The sequence below is a fragment of the Terrapene carolina genome, unplaced genomic scaffold, assembly GCF_002925995.2.
Source record: "Terrapene carolina triunguis isolate 2854851 unplaced genomic scaffold, T_m_triunguis-2.0 Scaffold227, whole genome shotgun sequence".
NCBI classification, from domain to species: Eukaryota; Metazoa; Chordata; order Testudines; family Emydidae; genus Terrapene; species Terrapene triunguis.
In genome coordinates, this window is record NW_020664578.1 from 346044 (window position 1) to 373863 (window position 27820).

Genomic DNA, 27820 nt, shown 5'->3' on the forward strand with positions numbered 1-27820 from the left:
CTGGTGAGTCTTGCCCACATGCTCAGGGTTTAACTGATCGCCATATTCGGGGTCAGGAAGGAATTTTCCTCCAGGGCAGATTGGCAGAGGCCCTGGGGGGTTTTCGCCTTCCTCTGCAGCGTGGGGCATGGGTCACTTGCTGGAGGATTCTCTGCACCTTGAGGTCTTTAAACCACGATTTGAGGACTTCAGTAACTCAGGCATAGGTTAGGGATTTGGGTGGGTGAGATTCTGTGGCCTGCGTTGTGCAGGAGGTCAGACTAGATGATCATAATGGTCCCTTCTGACCTTAAAGTCTATGAGTCTATGAGTCGTTAAAGATCCCTGGGCACTTTGTGAATGACCAGGGGGGTTCACCTTAGAACCAGGCCAAACTCTAACCCTGGTAACTGTAGCAGTGTTGCTATGCAGTATTAAACAGCTGCCATGTTCCCCCTCAGAGGTGGCTGCATTACAATGATGGATGACAAAAATCTCCATAAACTTTATCAATCATTTTGTAAGGCACTTTGGGATACCTAGGGATGAAAAGTACTAAGTAACTGTTCAAAGAATAAATAAATAGCAGGTGACTAGTTGTCTGTGGAGCTTTTACTTTCAGTAAAAGAAAAGACTTTTTAAATTAGTAATCTAATAGCCCAAAACAATAGTGGGGGGGAAGGGGGTTAAAGAGGGGAAAATACTTATATTTCTTCAATTCTTCCCCCTGTTTTTGTTGAAATTAAAAATTCTTTAGAAGCTCGACACTTTTTTAGAAACTTGAAAATTTGCAACCAGTTCTACACTTGCTTCAAAACAGGGAAAATGTAAAAAAACCCAAAATATTTTGGGGGGGGGAGAGGAAGGGGGGGTGAAAATTCAAAATTTGTGAATTTTTTACAATCAAGATTTGAGAAATTGCTCCCAGCGCTCTGATACAACCACTAAAACTTAAAACTAAGCTTAAAACCACACAGCCTTAAAACTAAACCAAAGTAGCAGAGGTATCAGGGATCTGCCAGATCCCACCCACCGCTGCCGTAGAGGGCTTGGATATCCACGTTAAGACATCTCCAACCACAAAGAGCAAACCAGGTACTTCTCCATGTATGTAGCCTTTATTTCAGATTAAGGAAAAACAACAAAGAGAGAACAAATATGAAGTCTCCATGGGAGAAAGACGAATAGAACACAATGGCTCATTTTGTAACATGTCCAGTCTGCACAATCCCTCGGGCTAATTCTCCTCTAGCTTGCATGTTGTGTTGATGACGACAACTCCAAAATGATTTATCAAAAGTCCAGGTAATGGGAAGCATTTGTTGAGTGGCGACAATCCCGGCATCTTTTCTCCTTCCGTTTGGTTTCTTAGAAGGACATTTATACTTTGCAGCTTGAGAGGTTAGTCTTTCCGATTCAGGGAAGCACTTAGACACATGGTTAGCTTTAATAGTAATTAATATCTACCTCTTGTCTAGAGCTTTTCATCAGTTGATCTCAAAGCGCTTTACAAAGGAGGTCGTTATCCCCATTTTATGTAAGGGGAAACTGAGGCAATGAGCAGGGAAACTGACTCCTCCATGGTCACCCAGCAGGCTAGTGGAAGAGCTGATACTAGAACCCTTGTCTCCTGAGTCCTAGTCTGGGCACTGTCCACTAGGTAACACTGCCCATCAAAGCCAGCTTTAAGTCCCATAAACTGCACTGTGGCTTACGCAAGTGCTTCAGTGTTCTCCTGAATACAGATACTCTCCTGGAGTGAGACAGCTGCTTATGAAGCAGTGCCGTTCCTCCTTATGTTCCATCTCCCCCAGCTTCTGCATCCGTCTTTAAACTTGTCAATGTCATTCTTCTATTTTCTTTGCTCTTGTGGGATCTTTTGCTGTTGCTTTCAGCTGCATTTGCACTAAAATACTGTTCAAAGTTACAAGTCCCATGCTTCCAAAACTTCCTTTGTTTCATTCAGCCGGAACCGTTCCATATTCCTGTCAGTGTCCATTCCACCTTTCTATTTGTCTTCCCTTTAACCCGGAAATCTCTCCCACGCTCCTTCACTTTCTCTGAGCTACTTGTCGTTTTACCGTCCCATCCTCACGGCCGCATCTTTGTCCTTCCCGGAAGTGGAGAGTAAAAGGTATTTTCATGCGCAGGTGCCTTTTATTCCAGATTTAACAAAAACAACAGACAAAGGAAGAACAAATGTAAAGTTGCCAGGAGAGGGAGTGAGAGCCCAGTGTGTGTGGTTGGCCCTGCGACATTCTGCATCTGAGAAAAAACACAAAGTGGCACCTGCCTCACTGCTACCTACACCCCAACCCTTCCCGTGGCTGTCCTGTGCAACCAAACCAGCCTAATTCGCAGCACCAGGCTTTGGCCTCTGGCCTAATCCCTGCACTAAGATCTCTGGCTTTTGGCCACCTACTGTATTTTCTAGGTAGATGGGGCTGCATAACTGTCCCGCCTCCTCCTCCCCTACCAGGCACTCAGCTCGCAACCTTGCCCTCATCTCCTCCAATGAGAGAGACCGATGGAGCTGGGGGCGGAGCTGAGGGGTGGCAGTGTGAGGAGCAGCTGGCAAGGGGAGGGAGGGTCTGGGGGGGGTCAATGCCACAGACACAAACTGTGCACCCCTTAGCACCCCCCCCCCCCGGTTAGACACGGTCTGGGGGTGGGGGAGCACAGCACTAGAGGGTCAGGGTGACCAGATGTCCCTATTTTATAGGGACAGTCCCGATATTTGGGGCTTTGTCTTATACAGACTCCTATTACCCCTCACCTTCTGTCCCAATTTTTCACACTTGCTGTCTGGTCACCCTACAGAGGGTATCCAGGCTAAGGGAGCTGGATGGGAGTGTGGCTGAGGGGAGTCAGGCTGAGGTGCGGGGATTGGATGGGGAAATCTTATGGAAATAATGCACATTACAGTAACGCCTTGCGCTGTGTGAAAGACAGTACAAAGACAGTACGCAGCAAATGACCAAGGGAAAGGAGCAAACCACCTTACGTTCATATCAGTTAACTTCCCCTCTACATTCAATCCCAGCTGTTTGCTCCTACATATGTTGTGGTAGCTCCTGTGATCACCATGCAGCTACCGAGAAGCTGGAGGAATTAACCCTTTGGCTGTTCGGTGGTGTTCTCTGGCTGGAGTTATTTACAAAGTTAATTTTGCAGCTGGCCAATGACTGTGCTCTACTTCAGGCTCAGCTCAGCAGTCGCTGGGTGAGATTCTGTGTTGTGCAGGAGATCAGAATCCTTGGCTTGTTGGGGATAATGACAGGGGTGAAAGTAACTGAGGACACTTACCGGTACGGGGCGTGGCGGCTCCGGCCCCTGAAGGGGCGGGGCATTGGGCAGAAGGGGCGGGGCTAGGGGGTCAGCATCCCCCAGCCAGCCCTTCCAGGCCACCTGTCCCACGCCACCTGGGGCTCCCGTGTTGATTTAAAGGGCCCGGGGCTCCGGATGCCGCTGCTGCAGTTGCCTTTTAAATCGCCGGCCCCAGGGCAGCTGCTCCCTTTGCCCCCTCCCGCCTGTCGGCGGCTGGGGGGGGGGGCGCCCAAAGGGGCAGGGACGTTAAAGCGCTGCAGGGTCCTTTGCCACGGCAGCGCTTTAACGTGGCTGCCCCTTCCCCGTCGGTGGCCCTGCCGGTACAGACCCGACCAGCAGGGCCGCCGACAGGGGAAGTAAAAGGGGCAGGGACTTTAAAGTGCTTTAACGTGGGCTGGGTATGGGCCGGTGCCGGTTCTTACTGATACGGAGTACCAGCCCATACTGGCTCACTTTCACCTCTGGATAAGGACCTTCTTCTCGGGCTGGTTTTGCCCAGTGCCTCATACCGGGGGCTGCATGAGGCAACAGTAATAGCACACGATCGTAACGTCCCTTCTGGCCTTAAAATCAGAGTCCGTGTTTGCCCCAAACGGGAAAGGGGCTGAAAATCAGACTTGGGAAGTACAATGCACTTCGGGGGGGAGGTGCAGGCCAGGAGGTCAGTGGGACACAGGAGACTCTTACCTGCGCTGCCAGCAGGTCCTGGAGTGTACTTTTGCAAGGCTGTTATGGAAAAAAACAAAAGGGGACGTGCATTAGAAGACCACAGATCAAACCAAGAGCAAAATGTCATTGCTTCCTCTGTGGCTTTCAACCTTCTCCACACCTGGAACCCTCCCTGTCCAGCCAGGGCCCTTCCGCCCGCACTAGGGGAAGGTGGTGGGGAGAAGCAGAGCAGGGGCCTTGCTGCTCGGATGCGGATATCCTGCACAGTCTCCAAGCAAAGCCCTGCTGCAGCGGCAGCTGTTCCACTCCTGGGGGCAGGGACTTCTTTGCTGCTCTTTGCAGACCCCCCACCCCAAGCTAACCCAGCGACCCACACCGATGGGGTGGAGAGGGTAATCAGCAGTTCCTTCCGTGATTGCAGAGTCCAGGCCGGGACTTAGGGAGAGCCTTACACACTGAAAGTGGGTGGAAATGGCCCCCTGAGAGCCCCCTTGCACAGGGGACCTCCCTGGCTGTGTTGGAGCTGGGAGAAGGGCTCTGCACCTGCCCTGCCGCAGCACCTGGTGTAGGGGACAAGTCAGGAGTGTGGCTGGAGTGCGCTGTGCTGCAGCTAGTCTCAGCAACCCAGGGCCATCGGGAGCACCAGGGAGCAGAGCATAATTAGACCAGCCTCGGGGCTGCTCTAACTTACAGCAGGGGAACGTGGGGAGCAGAAAGGTAGCAGAAAACCACCTTGGTCCTTGCTCCAGGAAACAGCACCTGACAGTCAGGGCCCACTGCAGCGGCTCTAGGTAGCATGGATTGGGAGCTGGGGAGCCAGAGAGGACCACGGAGTCCGTCTTTGTCCAGCAGCCTTGATAAAGATTCTGTTTGTATTCCTCAGAGCCCAGCCCAGCCCTGCCTCTTCTCTACAGCGAAAGTCGTCACAGGCTGCTCCAGCCTACGTCCAGCAGGAGAGTTATTCTCCCCAAAGAGCATGAGAAGGTAATCTGCCACCCCTCGTCTGCAGCGCCCAGTGGAGTTACACTGGGGGGGGGAGGGCTTTACAATCTGTACTAGCCCCCTCCCCTGGCCTTTTTAGCAGCATTGCATCTGCCTCAATCGAAACGCCTCCTAGCGCAGTGTGCTCCTATCGGGGCTGGGGCTTTGCAGTCACAGTCCAGCCTTTGTACCGCGTCAGCTCCGAAGGGCAGGGGCCTTTGCCTTGCAAAGCATCATGGTCCTGCCTCAGTGCAGGGGGCGGGACGAGGTGACCTCTTGAGGCCCCTTCCAGCCCGACATTGCAATGATTGACACCTATTGTGCTACAGAAGCTGTTGTTATTCCACCCCAGTGAAGAAACTTACCTCTTTTGCGCTTGTGTGTGCGCACCAACCACAGAGCAATGATGACAAAGAGGATGACAAGAAAGAAACCTAAAATTCCAGCGATAATGGCAGATTGGGACCCATGTGGTGGTGCTTAAAAGAGAAGATAAATAGTTCAGTGACAGTGAAGAAAACGGCCATGAGATGTAACCGAAAAGCGCATTCCTCCTCTACCCTACAACAGGATGCCCGTGTGGGCTGCAGGTCGGCAGTTTTCAAACCATCTCCCAAGACCCACCAACAGTTTGCAGGCTCCTCTCCTGCTGCTACAGCCAGCCAAGCAGTAGGGGGATGTTTGGGAGGCCATGTCCTGCCTCAGCACTGAGTGTTGGTAAATAACCCTCATTCAGAGACTGCGGTTTGTCCTGCTGACCAGTACAGTCGCCTTGTTCGCTTGTCCTCCCTGGTCTGTCTGTATCCAGCTGTCTCCTGTCTCTTTGGGGCAGGGGCCCTCTGTTTTTGTTCCGTGTTTGCACAGCGCACTGGGGTCCCCGTTCGTGACTAGGGTTCCCAGCTGCCACAGTAATACATTATTATTATTATTATAGTTTAGCCACTCCATGGTGTTACAGTGAGGGGGAAATGGCAGATGTCTTGTGCAAGGACAAACAACACATTTAATTAGGAAAAAAACAAACGTGGGGAGCTTTGGGCCTCAGTCACATTCACACCACGGCTCCTCCCCACCACTCTGGCATTGTAAAGCAGCCTTAGAGTGAGTGTAAATATAACTTCCACCCCTGTTTGAGATCCCTTTATGCTGCCATTGCCATGTAAAGGCACCAGAGGAAGAGCTTTTGAGGGGGAAAACAAAGCGCCTGATTCACATTGACACTGAGTTCAGTGGACAGACATAGCCAGAAGTCCATGGAGCGACGCCGATTTCTATTTGCTGAGGATCTGTCCCGTTCTGTTTACGTTCCTCCAGATGCTTTCAGTACTCCAGCCCCGTAACGGACCCCAGCAATAGCTTGAGTTATTTCCCTATGTCAATGCCAAGGCCTCCTGGCCTGTCTCCGCAGTGATGTTTTCCAATGGACCTAAAGAGTTTCTTCCATTTGAACCCAGGTTTGCTCCTGAATTACCACTTATTGGGCCAGGGTCCCCAGCTAATGGAAAGCGGCATAGCTGTATTGACTTCAGTGGAGCTCCACTGATTTACACCCGCTAACATCTCCAATATTGCCAACCTCCAAATGTCCAAAAATCACGAGATTCAAAGTAATATTAATTTTTATTTTTCTTCTGTTTATTGAGCCCTTAGGGGTCTATAACCACAAGGACTAGAAACTTAGGTCTCCCCCACCTCCCCATGAAATCTGTGATTCTTATGTAATCCCATGATTCCCGGAGCTGGGGCTTGAAGAAAAACACTAAATATCACAATAAAATGGTGAGAGTTGGCAGCACTGGATCTAGCCCCCCGAGACAGTAATTAGCTGGCAATTAAAAGCAGACAAGACGGTAAGAGTGGCTCACCAGTGGTGGTGGTTGTTGTGGGTGCTGACGTCATGTGGTAAAGTGGCGTTGTTGCAATGTGCGTGATGGAATACAGCATAGGGAAGAGAATGGGGACAAGGGAATAAGTGTATCTGGAAAGACACCATGTTCCCAACGCAGACCCAATGCCAAGGAAAAGCATGTGTGTGTGCATGAGTAATATCCCTTGTGGGCCCAACCACCCCCCATCCCCTCTCCACCCACACCCCCCATCATGGGGTACCAGGAAGCGGGAGGGAACTGATAGATTAATTCTCTTTCCTCTGGATTTTGGCTAGAGGAGAAACCAGCGTTCGAGTCTGTCACTTCCCCTGGGGGGAAGGGCAGTTGGAGTTTATTCTTCCTTTTTCCACCCACCCTGGTAGAAAAGGGACAGATCTTCCTGCAGGTGAAAGAGGCAAGTAGGGGAACTCCCAGCCCCCTAGACTCTTCTGCTTCTCCCATCAGGTGTTGGGGCTGCTCCAGCTACTGGGGGGATGACTCGGGGACCTCAAAACTTCCCCAGCCAGGCACCAGCTTCTCCTACTACCCCCGCTCCCAGTTCCCCTGCTTGATGAGTTCTCTCCCACTCCCTGGAGAAGGAGCAGGAGGACGGAGATCCCTGCTCCTTCTGGAAATGCCTAAACATTAAAGTTGAGCAAAAATTTCCATCCCACGTGATTTTCCAAAATGTTGACATTTGTTTTCATCCCAAATTATCACGACAAGTCCAAATACTGAAGCTTTTCACTGAACAAAAAAATTCAATTCGGAAATGTCAAAATGAAGTTGTGTGACATTTTTAATCGCAATGAGACATTTAGACATTTCCTGAATCACATTTTCATATGGATCCGTTTGATATTAAATGGCCTCTAACTATGTTGCCGCGCTGCCTCCTGGGAGTTGTAGTTTTGATGCTTCCCACCCTCAGCTTTTCATGATGGGTCAGGTTCCCTGCTTGGACTACATCTCCCAAGATGCACCACAGCCAAGCCAGATCAATCAGAGGGGATGCCACAGTGCATCATGGGAGATGAAGTCCAGACAATGAGTGTGGCGCATAGGAGAGAATGGGGCCCATGAAGCACACAAACTAAAACTCCTTTGAGGTACCACAGCACCTAAGGCAGATGTAGTTTAACACTGAACTGACCAGAAAAAAAATATTTCATTTAGATTTTCCTAACAGAAAAATCAATCTTTTTGGCAAAATCAAAATTTTCCTGTGCAAAATTTCAGTTTTAGCAGCAACTGCATTTTCAGTTAAAACGATTTTGGCGAACGATTCATGAGCAGCTTTACTAAATATCACCAAAAAATGCCAGTCTGGTGATGTTTATAACCCAGCCAGGACCTAGAACTGCCAGAAATGTTGTGCCATGGCTTGAATCTCAACATTTCTAGCCTTGAACCAAAAAGGTTTGGATAACCTTTGATAAGCAGCTGAACTTCTGGGTCTTGCTGTGCTTATCCCATATTGGGCCTTCCAATTCTGCTAGGTTCAGCCATTACTAACTGAAAAGACTGCTGGGTTTTGCTTTTTTAACTCCCTGTTAAGGAAGCTCTTATACAGTTGTGCCTGGTAGGATACAATTCGGTTCTCAGCTAAATGTTCTCTGTGCTCTCCTGTAACACAAGCAGTGCTATAAAACTATCACTGTTATGAGCCTGATCCTACCAGTGACCTGGAGATCAGCCCGTGGCAGATTGACAGGAGCGGGTCCGTTAGCTTCTATAGACGTTCATGGTTTGTTTTTGTTTTAAACAGGAGTCTTTCCTGCAGAGGGAGTTACCTGCACAAAGGTCCTTTGCAGAGGCCGTTGTGGAGCTGTTACTGGCGGGGTTCTGGGCTGTGCAGGTGACGGCCAGGTGAGCATCACGGGGGCTCAGAGAGATGTGCAGAATGGACTCATCGGGTACAACAGTGCCCCCTGCTGTGTGAGTCCAGCTGTAGGTCACATTGTCCCCTCCATCCCTGACAGTGCAGCGCAGGTTGTAGTTACAGGTTTCATTCACACAGGGCCCTGAGTCACAGACGACAGTTGGCTCTGGTACTTGCTCTGCGAGGGGTGGAGAGAAGAAACCCAAATGTGAGAACACTAATCTGATGAAAAATCACTTCAGGTTTTTACAAGCATCTGCCCAAAATTACCAAGAAAGCAGAAGCATCATTATAGAGTGAAAGGAAAAAGACCTATTAGGTCACATCCTGGCAGGGGTGAAAGTAACTTACAGGACTTACTGGTACAGCCGGAGTCCTGAGCAGGGGCGTGGCCTCGCCCGGAAAAGGCGGGGCCTCAACCGGAAGAGGCGTGGCTTCTCAAGATTTAAAGGCCCTGGGGCACCGGCTGTGGCTGGGAGCCCCAGGGCCTTTAAATCACCCCGGGGCTCCCAGCTGCAGAGGTGGCTGGGAGCCCTCGGGGCTCAGGGGCAAATTAAAGGGCCCGGGGCTCCAGCCACCATGGAGCTCCGGGCCCTTTAAATCCCCCCTGCAGCTCCAGCAGCCGGGCTGGGCCAGATTTAAATGACCCAAGAGATGGAATCACCCAGTACAGATGTGTGTAGAATATGATATTTGTATTCAGATGATATTTGTATTCAGGAGCCTTTACTATTCAGAAATATCCACATTCTGGAAATCTTCTACTGAGGGTTAATATTTCTGTGCACTTCGCATCCTTTATTATTAGCCAAGGCATCGCATTAGGGGATCCATTTCACGGATAATATAATTGAGAAGTTGCACAATGTCATTTCCAGCAGAGATGGAAATAGAAGCCAGGTTTCTAATATAACAGAGCCAAGTACCATTCACTTTGCCACACTGCCTTTCAGAATGAATGGGCCAAATTATGTGCTCGGTTATGTTGATTGTATCCTGCTGTAATCACTTGACAGTACTTTTCTCCCAGAGAGAGGAATAAAACCCTGGAATCTTATTCCTTAAATGCAGAAACACAAATAATTTTGTAACTCACTAGCAAAATGTGTTTTATTAAATTCCCCTACACCCCAAGGAACTGGTCCACATAAAGGATAACAACATACAGTACTTCTTCTACTTGTTACTATGGTTCTGTGGAACTCCCGGGTTCAAACCCTGCTGAAAATCCATTCAGGGAAACAGTAATATCGGATCATGTACTTAAAGACTGATGCCTTTCCCCGGCACTCAATCCAGGGCAGACTTTTAAGCTGATATTTATGATTATAATGTACATGCAAATTGTTTGCAAATGTGCAAATTAGCTCATTGAATAATTTGCATTAAATGTCACACATGGTGGTGCACAAAACTTGGTTTCTATGTACAGCCTGAGCTGGGGGAAAGCAGAGAAGAATGCACCAGGCAAGCTCTGGTGTTTCCAGGTATTATGCTCTGAAGGGCAGGTTTAGGTCATTTTGTTTCAAATTGTAATGTTTGTTTTGGCTTTCAAAAAAAAATTGAGATTTTAATTTCCTGTGAAAATATTTTCATTTCATTTTGATTCTTTTGGTTGAAAAACTAAACATTTTGTCAAAATCAAACTGTTTAAGCGAAACATTGCATATTTTAGAACCTTATTTTTCTACCAAAAGAAATTTCTGTTGTAAAATTTGGACCAGCTGTTCTTATGTTATTAAGCTAAACATTATTATTGCAGTTGAAAAAGTCTGGGGGCTGTGAGAAAACCCATTCCAGTTCAGTTTGCAACAGGATTTCAAACTCTGCAAGTTTCATTAAGCTTTAAAAAAAACTTTACACAGAAGGGCAGGAACTTAGTATAAATAAGGTCCCTTTACATGGCTCTGGCAGTGTAAAAACACCTGAAAGTGGGTGCAACTGTAATTGAAGCCCAGTTTAAGGTTCATTTACAATGGTCAGAGCAGAGTAAGGCAGCCTTAGTAGTATTGTCTAAACGATAAGCCAGTTGTGTGGCCACACTTGCGGTTTGTTATTAAGAATGTTTGAGAGACCAACTAACCAAGCTTAGCCAAATTTTATTAATGCAAGACACAGCAGTAGGAAAGAGTTAATATTTTACCAATCCTTTTGGGAAGCAATTCCTGCAGTGTTTACTTCACCTTACGCAGAAGGTGTGCTCCGAAAATATGCAGTTAAACTACACTAGAGCTATATTTATAATATGGTTGTTTCCAAGTTAGAGAGCACCTTCCCCGAGACTTAACCCACCAATCAGCTTTTTGTCTCGTTTTCTTGTATCCACCTGTATTTCCTTATCGTTTGTTTTGGATACCACATTCCAAGTACCAGTTGGGCCATGGAGGTACATCCCAATCTGTATGAGGACACACCATTCATGCAACTTGCCTTTGACAGGTTTTGTATCTGCCAGTGCCAAAGCTGACTTCGGCTTTGCAAAGCCTTATGGGTATTACCTTAGCATGAGCAGAAGTGAACAGCATTGTGGGAAAGGCCTAATGTAATTTGGTTAATATGGCTGCCCATATGCTGTGTATAATACTATATTAATGTGGGGTGCGCTGCGCCTGACATATGTGTATTGGCTAACAGTGTAAGTGAGAATTCAGGCCAGAGAGTGGAGGTTCGTCTTTAAGTACTGCAGTATTGCCTTAATGCAGGCCCCTTGGTGCCGTCTGCCCGTCTGACTATTTCTAGAGCCTGAATTTCCTCTCATGTGGCTCACCAGCTTTACAGTGATGTAACTCGATTGACTTTGGTGGAGGTACTCGTGATTTGCACTGGTGTTAATAGGAGACTCACAAGCCTAGTGTGCAAATCTCCACGGGACCTGGTTCGTATTACACAAATGCCCTTTATGGCGCTCTGGCAGCACAAAGGGGTGTCGGTGTCACTGAGAATCCTGCCTGCAGAATTTGTCATATCGAAGTTTAATATTCTATGTAAAATGCTCAATGTGTAATTTGTACATTGTTGAATGTTACAATTAACAGAAAGTAAAAAAAAATCGGCCCCACACTTACTGTACACACGCAGCAGGAAGGGTCTGGGGATGGTGCCTGTAGCTGTGGTGATTTGAGCTCTGTAGGTGCCCGTGTCCTCCATCCTCAGGTTGGTGATCTGAAGCGAGTAGTTCTCGGGGACTCTCAGGCGTCCCTTGTAGGATAGGTCTGTCACAATGACATTGGGGGGGTTTCCTGCTGCTACAGTTACTATACTCCTTGTTGTGTTTACTGTCCAGGCAACAGTTATAAGTTGCTCTGCTGGGATCCCCAGAGGGAAAGTGACGTTGTCCCCCAGAATCCGGCTCAGCTCCATCGCGCCTGCCTTTGCTCTGGAGGATCCTGCATGTTTAAAGGGAATAAAAGGGGCTTTAGGAAACAGATTGAGCATAAACCCCTGTTAAGGACAAATTAATTTCCTCACCCCCAAGCCCTATGAAATACAGAACCGGATTTGCCATGGCGCCCGGCCCACGGTCCAAAGGGGCCCCAGCCGCTCTTCTCCACCCCCCGCTCTCTCCTGCGTGGGCAGAAGCTTGGTGCTGCCGGCTCCTGGGGCTCCTGCGGCAGCAGGGCAGGCTCCGCCAGCAGCCAAGCTCCCCCTCCCCTGTCCCACAGACAGGGCAATGTCCTGTACTATCTTTCGGAGACCACATTGTATTAAGTGTATGAATGATTTATGTATCATGGGGGGGCAGGGATTGTATGCACTCCATGAGGGAAGGGTTACCACAGCTCCTCCAGGAAATGAAAACAGGAAATCGCTCAGGTTGTAACACCTCCAGAGAGATACTATCCCCGGTGAGACTCTCATGGTCTGGTTCAAACTCGATTCTCCAGAGACCAACTGACAAAAAGAGGCCTTTTCGATAAATAGCCCGAGCTTGAACTGACTCGGGGCCTTTGTTCTGGTTCCTGATTTAATGGTTGATGTCAACTTGTAAGAACAGGGAAAACCCAGCTGTGGGCTTTGAAGGACTGACACCTACCAGCGCCAGAGGTTGGAGCGGGGGTTCTTTGATTGTCTTATATGCTTTCTCTGTAATGCTTTTACCTTAAGAATAAATGTGCTTGCTTAGAAGGAGCTGTGTGGTAACACCTATCCATTGGCAATGCCCTGTTCATAGCCCTGGAAGAGAAAGCAACACCCTGGGGCTGGCTGCTAGGCAGACTGGCTGGGTGGGGATATCACAGGAAGAAACAGGCAGGTCTCCACCCAAGAGAGGTGACAGCTGGGAGCCGGAAACCGTTAAATGGGTGCCCTTGGGTGACCACACAGGTACAGTTACCCTGAAATGGAGACAGTAGCATTTTATATCCACTTTGTACTGATGCGAATGATTATACAAAGTTCAGGGCTGGGGAAAACCAGGCGCATGTTTCCTGCCCTAAAGAGCCTATCTCAATTCAGCCTGATGGAATGACATGCAACAGGATTTGAACACAGAGCTTTGCACAGGCCTTGACCACTCAAGCTGAAGGCGTCACTCCATTTCTGGAAGCAGCAGTGGGCTTTTATCCTCTCTGCAAACCAGCCGCGAGAGGCAGATGCAGTACCACTTTGTGAGTGTGAGACGACACAACAATTAGGGATCATAAACACACAAAAAGAAACTGAGGTGGGCAGTAGGGGGAAGGGAAAAGGACAAGCCAAAAGGTGACATGATAACTAGAGCGGGTGAAACTTTTTGGATGAATAGTTTAGTTGCCATTAGCTGCAGTTGCAGGCTGACTGAAGCTATTCCTGTCAAGTTCGCGGGAGAGTTTTGACTGAACTGAAAAATTGGAAACGTTTTGGAAACGAAATGAAACATTTTATCATGAAAGAATTTGTTTTGACTTTCAGGCGTTTTAAGCAGGAAAGGCAGGAATTTACCTTGTAAGCTTCCGCCCCGTGGTTAGGGCACTCAGCTGGGATGTGAGAGACCCCAGCTCAGCTCCCTGCTCCAGTAAATATTTAATTAGCTGTACAAAGTGGATCAACTTCAAGAGGAGAGATTGAGACAGCCCCTCCCCCCCCTAGAATATCCTATAGCCCAGTGGTCAGTGCGCTCTCCAGCAATGGGGGTGTGTGACCCAAGTTAAAATCTCTTCCTCCCCACATCGGGGGGCTGGGGGGGGGGGATTGAGCCCATGTCTTCCACATCCCAGGGGAGTCCCATTCTGTGAGCCATGATGGGGTGCAGTGGAGAACCAAGGCTGTCTCGTGATGGCGCAGGGTAGGAAGGGCATAGAGGAAAACACGGAGATGCCTGGGAGAAGAAAATAAAGGGGAGGGGGGAAGGTATGGGGACTGGTGCTGCTGCCAGAGCGGGGAGGGAATGGGAAAGGAGACCAGGTCTGAGATGCAGGCCAGGCCAATAATAAATAACAATAATGGTCCCTAGGACCCTGCTCCTCCCACATAAAGGAACAGCTTGGGATTGTGTCGTTTTTCGCTGTTACACTTAAAGCTAAAAAGATGAAGCCTAAGTGGTGCCTTTAGCTCTTCTTCTGCTGTCCTGTGACTCTGGGTAGGAAACAGCTGCTCACCCTGACAGCATGGGACTGACAGATGTGGAAACCCCCAGAGACTAATCTAGCTGGACAGACAGGCACGGAGGAACCAGAGCCCAGGGTCGGCTTTACTGTGTGTTGGCTCTAGTCCAGGCTGGCTGTGGCAGGCAGGGAAAACGCCTGTCTCAGTTAGGGATCGAGTTGCAGGAGCGATGCACTAACCATTTCGAACCAGATTCTGATCCCTCACTCGGTGTGTGCCACCTCACAGTACTGCCAACAGGGAGTGTTAAAAATCCTGAGTCAAGCCCCCAAAAATCACGAGAATGGCTTAGAAATCATAATATTTTTTTTTAAATAATAAATTTGGGGCTCTTTCTGTGGGCCCTCTAGTGTTGTAGCCTTTACAGGGTCACGACTTCAAGCTAGAAACGTACTTTTATTTTTAAAGGAAAGCTGAAATTCTCACTTAATCACCAGACTCCAGGAGCTGGGGCTTTAAGAAACAGCCCCAGACTCTGACTTTGCTCTGGAAGTAGTTTGTTGGGCCACATTCTGTACTCTTGCTCCGGTTGAGTGGTACCTTTAAAGCCATTCATGGTGTAAGATGCTATCTAATATGAGTAAGAGACATCAGAATCTGACCCTTAGGGTACATCTACACTGGAATAAAAGTCACGTGGCCTGGCCGCGGCTGGCCTGGCACAGCTGACGGGGGCTTGCAAGGCTTGGGCTGCGGGGCTGTAAAATTGCTGTGTAGACGTTCGGGGTCGGGCTGGAGCCTGGGCTCTGGGACCCTGCGAGGGGGGAAGACCTCAGAGTCCTGGCTCCAGCCTGAGCCCAAACATCTCCACTGCAATTCTGTGAGCCTGAGCCAGCCGCGGCCGTGCCCAGGTCGTTGATTGCAGTCACACACTCAGCGTCTGGACAGTCTATACTCCATTAAAGTCAACAGGATGGTGTAGTGGGGCAGTGTGGTTCCCCGCCGCCCCGGAGAGAGACAAGCCCCGGCTAACCTCTCTACAGATGGTTTGGCCCTGATGGGATGTCTACAGTGCATGTGAGAGCATCACATGTATCAGAGCTAGTTGATCAAGTCAGCTTGCTAGAAATAGTTGCGTAGCTGCGGCAGCATGGGCTCGTACAGGGGTTCCCCAACTTCATTGCACCGCGACCCCCTTCTGACAACAAAAATTACTACACGACCCCGGAGGGGGGGGACCGAAGCCTGAGCCTGCCTGAGCCCCGCTGTCCCGGGTGGGGAGACAAAGTCAAAGCCCGAGACTGAGCCTCACCACCCCGGGTCGGGAGGCGAAAGCCGAAGCCCAAGGGCTTCAGTCCCAGGCTGGTAAACTGAGCCTTGCTACCCAGGGCTGAAGCTCTCGGCCCTGAGTGGTGGGTCTCAGGCTTCAGCCCTGGGCCTCTGCAAGTCTAACGCCAGCCCTGGCGACCCCATTAAAACGGGCCCCCCTGGAACCCTGGGTAGGTACAGTACTAGGGTGGCAAAGCCTGTTCCACCGCCCCGTCATTCTGGCTCCATGGCTGGTTTTAAGGCGTTGGCAAGATCAAGGCTGGCTCTGATCCGTGTGCTGCGATCACATCCACTGACTGCCGTGTAGATGTAGCCTTCAGGATTTACTGCCTACAGCTAGGCGCCGATGGAGGGTTTATTTAGTCTCGTGATTTGCCCCAGGTATGCACATTTTCTCTGCCCCCTTCCTATTCGCTCTCCTTTTGCCACCTGAGTTTAGGGAAGTTGGGTGGGGGGAAGGTCTGTCCTTAGCGGTTTGTCATTTATTTACATCGTGGGTGGCAGTCACTGCTCATCCCTCACTGACTGCAACCAGGATCAGATTCTGAGTCGCTCTAAGCTTGCGTGAGCCACTGTGGAGATTGCACAGGCTCAACTTGGACCTGATTCGCCTCTGGTTTACATGAATGCCTCGCCAGCAGAGTCTCCTCTGGTTTACACGAACGCCGCGCCAGCGGAACTCAGTGGAGCTATTCCTGATTCACAGCAGCGTCAGCGAGCGAGACAAGAATCAGGTCCTCGCTGTGTAGGGAAGCAGCACCCGGAAGTGGTTTTCTGTTCTTCTTTCCAGCCTCCTCAGGACTCTGAAACATTTCCTGTGCACAGCTAAGAAGCCTCACCAGAGGAAGAGCAAGAGTGACGATGGCGAGCTAACCCCTGGAGATTGGTGATGAAATACAGAGCTCTGCCTCTACGTCCCTGGTCCAGCTGTTCCAACCAGGCACTGTGGTGGCTGCTTAGTGGCTGCTGTGTGACTTGAGTTGGTGGAATCTACGCAGAGCCTAATGGACACGTGTCCAAATGACAATCTGGTCCATTGCTGCCGTCTAGAAGCCTAGGACTGAATGATCCGTGGAGACGATTAATCTCGGACCCTTAGATGTGGTCCCTCCAGTCTGGGTCCAGGCAGATGGGGAAGTTTGAGCCGCCACAGCCTGTGATACACCTGCGGGTGGAGGACTTGTGTCTCCAGGGTTGTCAGTTTGGTGCCTTTCACCAAATTCATCAAGGATTCAGCCCTGAAGACCTCCATTGGTCCAGATTCCCCGTTGTGCCATCACTGGGAGATTTGCTGAAATTTTGGGGCTGGATGCTACTCTCCCGAAATTAGTCAGTGTGTTGTCAGCTAATTTGGTAATTAAGTCAATGAGCTGGGACCCAGGAAATCTGCATGTGGTTCCCAGCACTGTCATAGACTCATATGTGACCTTGGGCAGGTCATTTAATCTTTGTGTCAGTTCCACCATCTGTAAAAATGGGGATAATGATCCTCCCTTTGGCCTGTCTAGTCTGTTTAGACTGTAAGATCTTCAGGGCAGGGCCTGTCCATTGCTCTGTACATGCGCAGGCCTAGCACACGGGGGCCCTGATCTCAGTTGGGCTAGTGTAATAAATATAATCTTCCATTTTTTTGACTAACTCTCTGTTCCTCATGCCCTGCAAGTAGTTAATTCCGGATTATGGCACAGCAAATGCCAGAAAAATCAGACTGAAAGGGTGGAAATGGCGAAAGAGGACGAATAAAGCACATTGGCTTTAAAAACCTACTGCGTGAGCTCCTGGCCCCATTGAAGTCAACTGAAGTTTTGCCATTGACGTCAGTGGGAGCCAGGACTTCACCCTGTGAGTGGGGAGATGGAAACTTGAGTCAAGAGCTACCATGGGATTGGTGGGGCCGATCCAGTCTTCCTGGGTGTGTCTGCCTGCCCCATGAGGTTAGTTCCAGAGCTCACAGGATGGTTATAGGGTCCTGAGTTTATTTCTGGTGCCTCGACTGTGACTCAGCATCACAATAGGATTGTATATGGAGATACACCTATCTCATAGAGCTGGAAGGGACCTTGAAAGGTCATTGAGTCTAGTCCCCTGCCTTCACTAGCAGGACCAAGTACCATCCCTGACAGATTTTTGCTCCAGATCCCTAAGTGGCCCCCTCAAGGATTGAACTCACAACCCTGGGCTTAGCAGGCCAACGCTCAAACCACTGAGCTATCCCTCCCCCCCAGTGCATTGATATGTGTCAATCATCATGCACTGATGTGATGACATGGCAGTGTGGCATCATGATCCTGGTTTCAGCAATCGGTTAAAGACACGTAGGTGCTAATGGCAGTTCAGCCTGACTGTGAAGTGCCCTGACGGAGCATCTATCCCAGCTGGAGTCTGAAGAATGTACAGATGAAGGCACCGGTTCTTCACCATATGGCACCTGGGGTTGTCATGTGCACCTCTACAGATCCTTCAACTTTACTGAAGTCAACAGAGCTACACGGATTCTGGTCCCTGGCTGTGCTACACCCACTTTGCACTTACTTTTCACACGTGTAAATGACGGCACAAGGTGCTAAGCAGTGGAAAAATCAAGCCAAGAGATAGGAAATGAGGGTGTGAAGAACAGAGTTTGCTGTAAGCACTGTGAGCTCAATAGGTTCCAGTTAGACTTCATGGTCAGGCAGGGTTTATACCTTTCTCCAGAATGTCAGATTCTAAAAGAAGGTCCCTTAGCTCTTAGAAATGTGAGTGGACAGAATATAGATGATATTTCTCCTGATTGCAGCATTTCTGATCTTCCTTTATCTCTGTAGGGAATGGGGAGCTTCTATTTCTGGTGAAATTGCTTCACAGTTTCCGAGAATTCAAGATGTTAAGCATCAGTGAGAGGGAACTGGACCTGAAAATAGAGAACCTGGCTCAGTGGACGTCCATGGGTGTAGCTCTGTTGGAGCAATGCTAATTTGTGTCAGTTGATTAGTTGACAGAATGTTCCTTCTAGCACAGAAGCTTTGTGGAAACTACTAAGCGTGGTATGTAACCTATAATTTAAATCAGCTTCTCTACCAGATGACTGGCAGACAGCTAACGTGACACCAATTTTTAAAAAAGGCTCCAGAGGCGATCCTGGCGATTACAGGCCAGTGAGCCTAACTTCAGTACCAGGCAAACTAGTAAAGAACAGAATTATCTGACACAGAGATGAACATGATATGTTGGGGAAGAGTCAACACGGCTTTTGTAAAGGGAAATCATGTCTCACCAATCTCTTAGAATTCTTTGAGGGGGTCAACAAACATATGGGCAAGAGTGACTGGGTGGCTATAGTGTATTTGGACTTTCAGAAAGCCTTTGACGAGGTCCCTCACCAAAGGCCCTTAAGCAAAGGAAGTGGTCATGGGATAAGAGGGAAGGTTCTCTCATGGATCAGTAACTGGTTAAAAGATAGGAAACAAAGGGTAGGAATCAATAGTCAGTTTTCATAATGGAGAGGGGTAAATAGTGGTGTCCCTCAGGGATCTCTACTGGGACCGATCCTATTCCACATATTCATAAATGATCTGGAAAAGAGGTGTGGCAAAGTGAGGTGGTAAAATTTGCAAATGATACAAAATTATTCAAGATAGTTAAATCCAAAGCGGACTGTGAAGAGCTACAAAAGGATCTCACTAAACTGGGTGACTGGGCAACAAAGTGGCAGATGAAGTTGAATGTTGATAAGTGCAAAATAAGGCACATTGGAAAACAGAATCCCAACTAGCCATACAAAACGATGGGGTCTAAATTAGCTGCTGTCACTCAAGAAAGAGATCTTGGAGTCGTTGTGGAAACTTCTCTGAAAACATCCACTCAATGGGCACCGCAGTCAAAAAAGTGAACAGAATGCTGGGAATCGTTAGGAAAGGGATAGACAATAAGACAGAAAATATCATAATGCCTCTATATAAATCCATGGTCCGCCCACACCTTGAATACCGCATTCAATTCTGGTCACCCCATCTCAAAAAAAATATCAAAATTGGAAAAGGTACAGAGAAGGGCAACAAAATGATTACGGGTATGGAACAGCTTTTATGAGGAGACATTAAAAAGACTGGGACTTTCCAGCTTGAAAAAAAATGACTAAGGGGGGATATGATAGAGCTCTATAAAATCATGACTGGTGTGGAGAATATGAATAAGGACGTGTTGTTTACTCCTTCCTATAACCCAAGAATTAGGGGTCACCCAATGAAATTAACAGGCAGCAGGTTTTAAACAAACAAAAGGAAGTTCTTCTTCACACAACACGTAGTCAGCCTGGGGATGTTGTGAAGGCCAAAACTATAACGGGATTCAAAAAAGAAGTAGATAAAGTCATAGAGCACAGGTCCAGCAATGGCTATTAGCCAGGATGGTCAGGGATGCGACCCCGTGCTCTGGGTGTTCCTAGCCTCTGACTGCCAGAAGCTGGGAGTGGACAACAGAGGATGGATCACTTGAGGATTCCCTGTTCTGTTCTAGTCACTCCCTCTGAAGCATCTGGCAATGGCCACTGTCAGAAGACAGGATACTGGGGTAGATGGACCATTGGTCTGATCCAGTATGGCCCTTCTTAAGTTCTTGTGTTCATCCCTTAATCACTGTACAAAGCAACACAAAAAATTTGCTTTAGCAGTTGTAGTCCAAACATATAGCAGTAGGACTACTGAGAGAAAGAGATTAGAGAGGATGGTATATATTGTGATAGACAGATGAGGACATATTGAGATAGATGGATAGACAGCTCGATATGGATGGGGATAGATGAATGGATGGATAGGCAGGGATTCACCCCGTGGGTCAAGAAACAGTCCAGAGACCTTCCCCTCTGGTAGAAGCTATAGTCCAGGTCAATTCCTCCTGTGTTTGATCAGGAGTTGGGAGGTTTGGGGGGAACCCAGGCCCGCCCTCCACTCTGGGTTCCAGCCCAGGGCCCTGTGGACTACACCTGTCTATAGTGCCTCCTGTAACAGCTGCATGACATCTACAACTCCCTGGGCTACTTCCCCATGGCCTCCTCCAAACACCTTCCTTATTCTCACCACAGGACCTTCCTCCTGGTGTCTGATAACGCTTGTACTTCTCAGTCCTCCAGCAGTACGCCTACTCACTCTCAGCTTCTTGCACACCTCTTGCTCCCAGTTCCTCACACACACTTCCTCTCCTCTGGTTCCCCGGCTCCCCCTGGCTTGACTGGAGTGAGCCCTTTTATAGCATCAGAGGGGCCTTAATTAGAGTCAGGTGCTTAACTGCCTCACCTGACTCTTAGCAGGTTAATTGGAGTCAGGTGGTCTATTAGCCTGGAGCAGCCCCTGCTCCGGTCACTCAGGGAACAGAAAACTGCTTATCCAGTGGCCAGTATATCTCCCTTCTGCTACTCTGCTGTTCCCAACTGGCCTGGGTCTATCACACTAGGAATAGGTGAATGAATGGATGGATGAATATGGATGGATGGGGATGGATGGACGGATACGTGTGGAGACAGAAGGGGAGCTAGACCAACAGGCTCATTGTGGTGCATGCATCTGACTGTCCATAGCAGTTTAATTTGGTGTTATGTTCTTTGTGCGTTTGTTCTGGGGATAAATTTTAGCAGTGTCTCTCCTGGGTAGGCCACTACAGCTCCCGGCGAGGAGTGTCTGAGGAGCAAGCGAGGGCTTTCTCTAGCAGATGTGTCCTGGCAGTTAGCATCCCTAGCTGTGAGAAGGGTAGTGGTGGGGCCTTCGGAAAGGACAAAGAAATTGGCTGGCTCCACTACAGAGAAGTCGGCTACTTCTAGAGGTACGGGGTTTATGAGGAGGATGGACAAAGCGGCTGTGTGCTTGACCCCCTGCTGGGAAGAAAGGAAGCGGTTGAAAGGTGCAGACAGGGCCTATGACACAAAGTCACAGCCACCAAACACTGACCGCTGTAAAGCAGTTTTCTAGACGCCAGTCCACCCATGGGGGTTTTGCACAATTTTCGCTTACGGGAAGTTGAGTAAATGCTTCTCTTTATTGTTTCTCTCCCTCCCTCTTAAATAGATCTTGTGGTGATATTATGATGAGACTGGGGCCCCATTGTGCCAGGCGCTGCACAGACACAGAGTAAGGGCACGTCTACACTACAAGCGCTTCAGCAGCACCGCTGCAGAGCTGCACCTTCGCCTTTGTAGTGCCACAGTGTAGACACTCACTACAGCAATGGTAGGGGGGTTTCTGTCACTGTAGTAAATCCACCCGCCCAAGAGGTGGGAGCTAGGTTGGCAGAAGAATTCTCCCGGTGACCTAGCAGCACCTACAGTGGGGTTCAGGTTGACCCAACTACAGCACTTGGGGTGTGAAATTGCTCATAGCCTGGAACGACATAGCTAGTTCAACCTAAGTTTTAGTGTAGACCAGGTGTCAGAAACAGTCCCTGCCCCGAAGACCTTACAATCCAAATAGACAAGACAAAGGGCAGGAGGCGGAAAGGGCTGTTGTCCCCATTACGCAGAGGTGAAGCACGGGGCAGATTTCCTTGCGTATCCTGTGGCTCCTGCTTTGCTGAGCTGTTCTGATAATCTGACCTCTTCTGTGTGTCTCCCAGCGTGAGCTCTTTTCAAAATGGCCTTAAATTGCCCAGCCCAACTTGCCCAAGTGTGCGGCAGAGGTGGGAATTGAGCCCAGATTTCCTGTACCGTAAGCACAAGACCGTCCCTGTCCAAAGGCAAGGATGGGACCCACTGCAACATGCTGGACCCCCTCAGTTTCCAGTGAGGTTAATGGCTGCTGAGAGCTATTCGCACCTGAGACCAGTTCTTTGGATTTCACGGCTGTTACTGAGAACAAATCTTGCCGGCTGTTCCAATGGCTGTACTTTCCAGGGGAAGAGGGAGAACAGGTGTGTGTGTGTGGGGGGAGATAAACTGCCTCACAGCTATCCAATGTCATACAGGACAGGCTTGGAAAGGTTGAAGTTGCAAAGCGGAGAAGTGTCACAGATAGGCAAGTGTCCACAGTGTACGCAGCATCATTCAGCAAAGCTGTCGTAGGGTCCGTCTGCAGTGCATGTAAACCCAGGCGTGTGGGACTCAGTGTTCCCAATCCCATGTAAACCTGAGTTTATAGTTGCTGGGTCCGGGTTTCATGGCCATGCTAACGTGTCCAGACTGTGCTAAGCAGACCTTCTGACTCAGGTCCGTGGCTTAAGCTGCGTCCACACTGCAAAATGACAGGGCTTGAACCCCAGTCACAGCGGGACTCAGGCTGTGATCCTCCTCCCCACAGCAGGGTCCTAGGACCCGGGTCCTGAGCGCTTGCTGACCCAAGACTGGCTGATTTGTGTGTAGTCAGAAGGGGCGCCTGGGCTCAAACTTGAGTCAGAGCTTGGGCTTAGGGTGCAGTGTAGACGTCCCCAGTCAGCCTGATCCAGTTCTCATTGATGTCACTGGGAGCCTTTCCATTGACCTCAATGGGCACTGGATGGGCTGCACGGTCAGCGAATGATGGCGTAGCTTGCTCTCGGTCAGCTCAACTGCATTAGTCTGTCTTTGCTGAGAGAAGAAGTGGAGAAGTAAAGGTTTCCTCGCCTGTGCACACATTGTTGACCAGGAAGCAATTGGATGAGCTGCTGCTGGCACATACCAGTGTGGCAAGATCAATGCTACAAAAGCTTTTTGGTAGTTGCCACCTGCCTCGGGTGACCAGACAGCAAGTGTGAAAAATCGGGACAGGGGGTGGGGGGGTAATAGGAGCCTATATAAAAAAAAGCCCCAAATATCAGGACTGTCCCTAAAAAATCCGGACATCTGGTCACCCTACACCTGCCAGTGTGGTGGAGTACGAAAGACAAGCCGTAAATAGACCGTTGTGTTTCAGGATATAACAGCACCTGCAGTGCACACCATGGCGAACGCGCAGTCTTGTACAACAGCCTTGCAACCCAAACTGATCCTAAAGAAATAGCAAAGTCCTAAACTCTGTCTACTCTCAGAAAGGTGGGGATTTGAACATGGGCACACCTTTATCTGAAGCACTGCACTGCCTTGCTAGTGTGTTACAACTGCCAAACGTAAGTGTTCAAAAATCCTGAGTCAAGGCCCCCCAAAATCAAGAGATTGTTAAACCAATCGCTTCACATTTCCAAGTTTTCTCTGCAACCAGAAGAGCTAGAAAACTTTTTTTTTTTTAAATAAAGGCAAGTTGAGATTTTTCCTGCAATCTCTTGATTCTAGTAGCTGGGACTTTAAGAAAAAACACTAAATATCGTGAGACATAACTCCATGAGAGTTGGCAACGCGGTAAATTCCTAGGCAGCACATGCTGTATGAGTGACTCTTCCCTTAGCTACATTATAACTATACAGAAAACAGACAGTTTAACTAACAGCTTGAAAATTAATAACGGAATCATTCAACCAACAATACACCTCATCAATAATTAATATGATCGACAATCAATTATTAATCTAGCACCCGTAATGCGCTAGGCCCTGGACAAAGATGGTCCCCGCTCTGAAGGGTTTACCATTTAATTTTCTAATTTAATAATTCAAAATATTGCCCCCCATCCCGCATCAGGATAAGTCAATGTGGCCCCTTGTACATGAATACGGACACACTGAAATCAACCGGGTGCAGGGATCCCAATTAATAAATGGGTGCCTAGATTTGCTTGATAACATTCTCTGGATGGTTTACACTAGTGAATGAAAGAGTTCACCATAATCAAGTATCATAAGCAACATGACGCAGGAAGCAGTGAAACACAAGAGATATGAGCCACATGCTAAAGAAATATCGTTATTCTGAAGTGCTCAGGGAAATGAGGCAATTACTTGTTTCCCGGGGCCCAACTCACAGCCGCTGCTACTGACAACATGGATTTTTGTTGCTGCCATGAAATTTTGTAAGACTTCCAACATTTTGCAATGAGGCACAAGACATTTTGTAAAGCCCCTTTCGCTCCCGTGGTAGAGTCCAGTTCCTACTTCTGCAAGTGCCTGGCCTAAGTAGTACTTGGAACAGTTATGGAGAGGGCAGGGATCACTAGCCCCATTTTACAGATGGGCAAAACGCGGACACAAAGCAGGACAGTCACTTGCTGTCAGAGCGGCACAGCCAGGATTTAGCCCCTAACTCTCATGACTGTCCCTGCTGTCTGCTAGGTCACAGAGCCTGGAGGACCCGCTAGACTCCCTATCCGGCTGCTCCGACCTGAAGGCGACGCGGACAGGTGCTCAGGGACCAATGTGGAATGGCTCCAGTGTGTTGTAGCTTGTAGCACAAACCCCGCTGCCACTTCAATGGCTGGCAGCCTCCACAGAGAAGTGGGGGACTGACTGAGTCCCGAAACCTGAACTGCCCTCTTCCGCCTAGAGGTAGCTCCCTTCAGGCCTGGAGATGAGGCCAAGCTGCTCTGTATTGTAGCCCTTATGTCAATGGAGGAGTTCGGCCTCCAGCCTGTGTATATGATAAAGTCAGGCCGGCATTGTCCTTTCAAACACCCAGCAAAGGCAATGGACAAACTCCCTTCACAGCCCGCACTTACCGGCTTTGTAGAAAAGGAGGAGAGTGAGCCACACACGGCAAGGTGTCCCCATTTCTCTGCCAGAGCTGGTGCAGTTTCCTACGTGGCTCGAACAGTCACAGGCTTCTGAGACAAGAAGACCAACTCCTTCCGCTTTACAACGACCTCGGGAAACCACAGCTACATGCACTGCGCATGAATTTCTAGTATAACACCAGAAAAGAGAACTAAGTAACTACTACTCCCGTGGCTTTCAAACCTTTTAGCCTCTGAGTGTGAGCCCCCCCCTTCTAAATTAAAAAGGGGGTTAATTTAATTTAACGGGGGCTCGGCGCTGTCAGCCCCACAGAGCCGACAGCTTGCGACCCCCCCCCCCCATGTAACCACCTTGCGACCCCCTGAGGGGTCATGCCCCCCAGTTTGAGAACCCCTGTACTACTTCATCAAAGCTACGTCGGTGCTATAGAGCACCGGTGGTGGCGCGTAGGATGGGTGCAGCCACGCACTGCAGAGAAACGCTGGCTGCATCCACACTGAGAGGTGTAGTTACACGTGTCTGACAGGCTCTGGTGCAGGGAAAGGCTGAGCACTGCAGAGAGTAGCAGTGTAGACAGTTTGGTCTAGAAGGGAGCCGCGTATGGTATGTTCTCGGGTACGTACTGTACTCACACCCTTCGGGCGTGGCTTCACTCTTCTCCCGAAGCTGTGCCTCACTGACGGCATGGCTATTTATACCCGTGCTGGGGGGGAAGGCTACCCAAGTACATACTCTACACTACTGGTTCTCAACCTTTTTGGGCTCAGGACCCATTTGTAAATGTTTATGGCCTGTCGCCCCCCGGTAAATAGTCTGGGGGTGGAGGCCCTGGGGTGGTTTCGGTCAGATCCTGGTGGGGGTTGGGTCCTGCCCGGCACTCACCCTCCAGTGGCGGCTCCGGCAGCTCCTGTGCAGTGGTGCTGGCTGGATTTCAAAATTGAAAATTTTAATTTATAAAAAAAAAAAAATTACACTTTTTATTTTAAACGAACAGTCACATCGTTGGAACAAAACCACTTTCCACACTTTGAAATGTTCACAATTAATAGAAAATGTTTGTTGGTCGGGTCCATTCATAACCAAGGAAAGGACCAATGGACTAGCAAAGAACCGTATTGCTGGGGCACCAGTGCCAGGCGTGTTATGAATCAGTGTAAACCACTCAGGATGAAACTCCCTGCCGGATAGTCATTAAGGGAAGTGTCTGGGGTAAAGCACCACTGGTTTGTAGTTGCTCACTTACTGTACCAAAGGAGGGCTCACATTTTGAGGCCATGTGGTCCTAGCAGAACAGCTTTGACCTAAGGGATTTCCCAGGTGAAACCCCTGTAAATGGAGGGGAAAGTGACATTTACTCTGTGAAATTCCAGAAGAATCCAAGAAAGACTCAGACAAGTCTTCTCGGGACAGGGCAGCGGTGCCTTGGCTGAGTTCTCTGCCAAAGGGAGTTGTGCCTATGTGTAAACGGGTACCTCCTCTCTGCCAGGTAAACAGGACTCATGGATAGTCTATAAATAAACAAGTAGCAAATACCCCTCGCTGATTTCTGCTCTAAACGGGAGAGCCCCCAGAATCTACCACTGCTCAGCAAAGGGGCAACACTGTTAGATCTGGACACCCCTGGAAATGTTCCTTTTAAAATGTACTAGGACAAACTCTAGTAGCTGGCTCCATCCCCCTTACACTGCTCTGGGCAGCTGGAGATTTTCCTGCCAGAATGGGGCATTCAACACAGGAGGCGTTCAACACTGAGACAGTTCTACACCACCTGCACCCAACCCCGCCACGTAGGGGGCATTTCTGGACAAGGTGGGGCCTGTGGCTGGAGGTAGGAGCCAGAACGTGATGTGCTCTGACATTCCACGTCTGATGAGTATTTCCCACAGGTCTGAGTTGCTGCCACAACCTGAGGTTTCCCCATCGGCCTGAGAATTAGAGAAGGGGATAGGTGGGTTAAATCCCACACACTGGATTCTGCTGATTTACTGTATTCATGACATTTTCCCAGTGCTGCTTAGCTCAGAAGTGTCGTCTGCTTCCCCACAAAGTTTCGGTTCCATTTACTAGGCTAATCAAGTTACTCGGGCAGGATTACACACTGAGACAGGCATTCGGCTGCTCAGGGAAACCAGGATCCTCTTCTCTTTCTTAGGGTTTGTATCATGAACATCATCCTCGTTATTCTTTGTTGCTCTAGCACAGGGATAGGCAATCTATGGCATGCGTGCCAAAGGCGGCACGCGAGCTGATTTTCAGTGGCACTCACACTGCCCGGGTCCTGGCCACCAGTTCGGGGGGCTCTGCATTTTAAATTAAATTAAGTGAAGCTTCTTAAACATTTTAAAAACCTTATTTTCTTTACATACAACAATAGTTTAGTTGTATATTATAGACTTAGAGAAAGAGACGGTCTAAAAACGTTCAAATGTATGACTGGCATGCGAAACCTTCAATCAGAGTGAATAAATGAAGACTCGGCACACCACTTCTGAAAGGTTGCCGACTCTGATCTCGAACTACATGCCTTTGTAAACCAAACTGAACCGAGCACACATTCCTATCCTGCTTTCTGACCGGGAGGATCCCAGGACTCGGCGTATACATTATATATTTACTGATCCCTTCACCCCTGAGTCAGGAAAGCACATAAGCACGTGCTTAACTTTGACTTCAGTGAGAATTAAGCATCTACTTAAAGTTAGGCTCATGTTTGTGCTTTCCAGAA

General features: G+C 48.9%; 1 protein-coding gene across 1 annotated transcript in view; it reads right to left on the bottom strand.

Moving 5' to 3' along the window:
- The window catches only part of LOC112117452 (SLAM family member 5-like), a 50395-nt gene extending 25279 nt beyond the window's left edge, over positions 1-25116 (bottom strand). Inside the window, exons 1-6 of the mRNA XM_029912461.1 lie at positions 25080-25116; positions 11772-12092; positions 8618-8884; positions 6822-6845; positions 5322-5435; positions 3901-4032 (exon numbers count right to left, since the gene is read on the bottom strand). Coding sequence (XP_029768321.1) covers positions 3901-4032; positions 5322-5435; positions 6822-6845; positions 8618-8884; positions 11772-12066 — 832 coding nt within the window. The 5' untranslated portion in view covers positions 12067-12092; positions 25080-25116. The remainder of the gene's footprint in view (positions 1-3900; positions 4033-5321; positions 5436-6821; positions 6846-8617; positions 8885-11771; positions 12093-25079) is intronic.
- Between the last annotated feature and the right edge of the window lie 2704 nt (positions 25117-27820).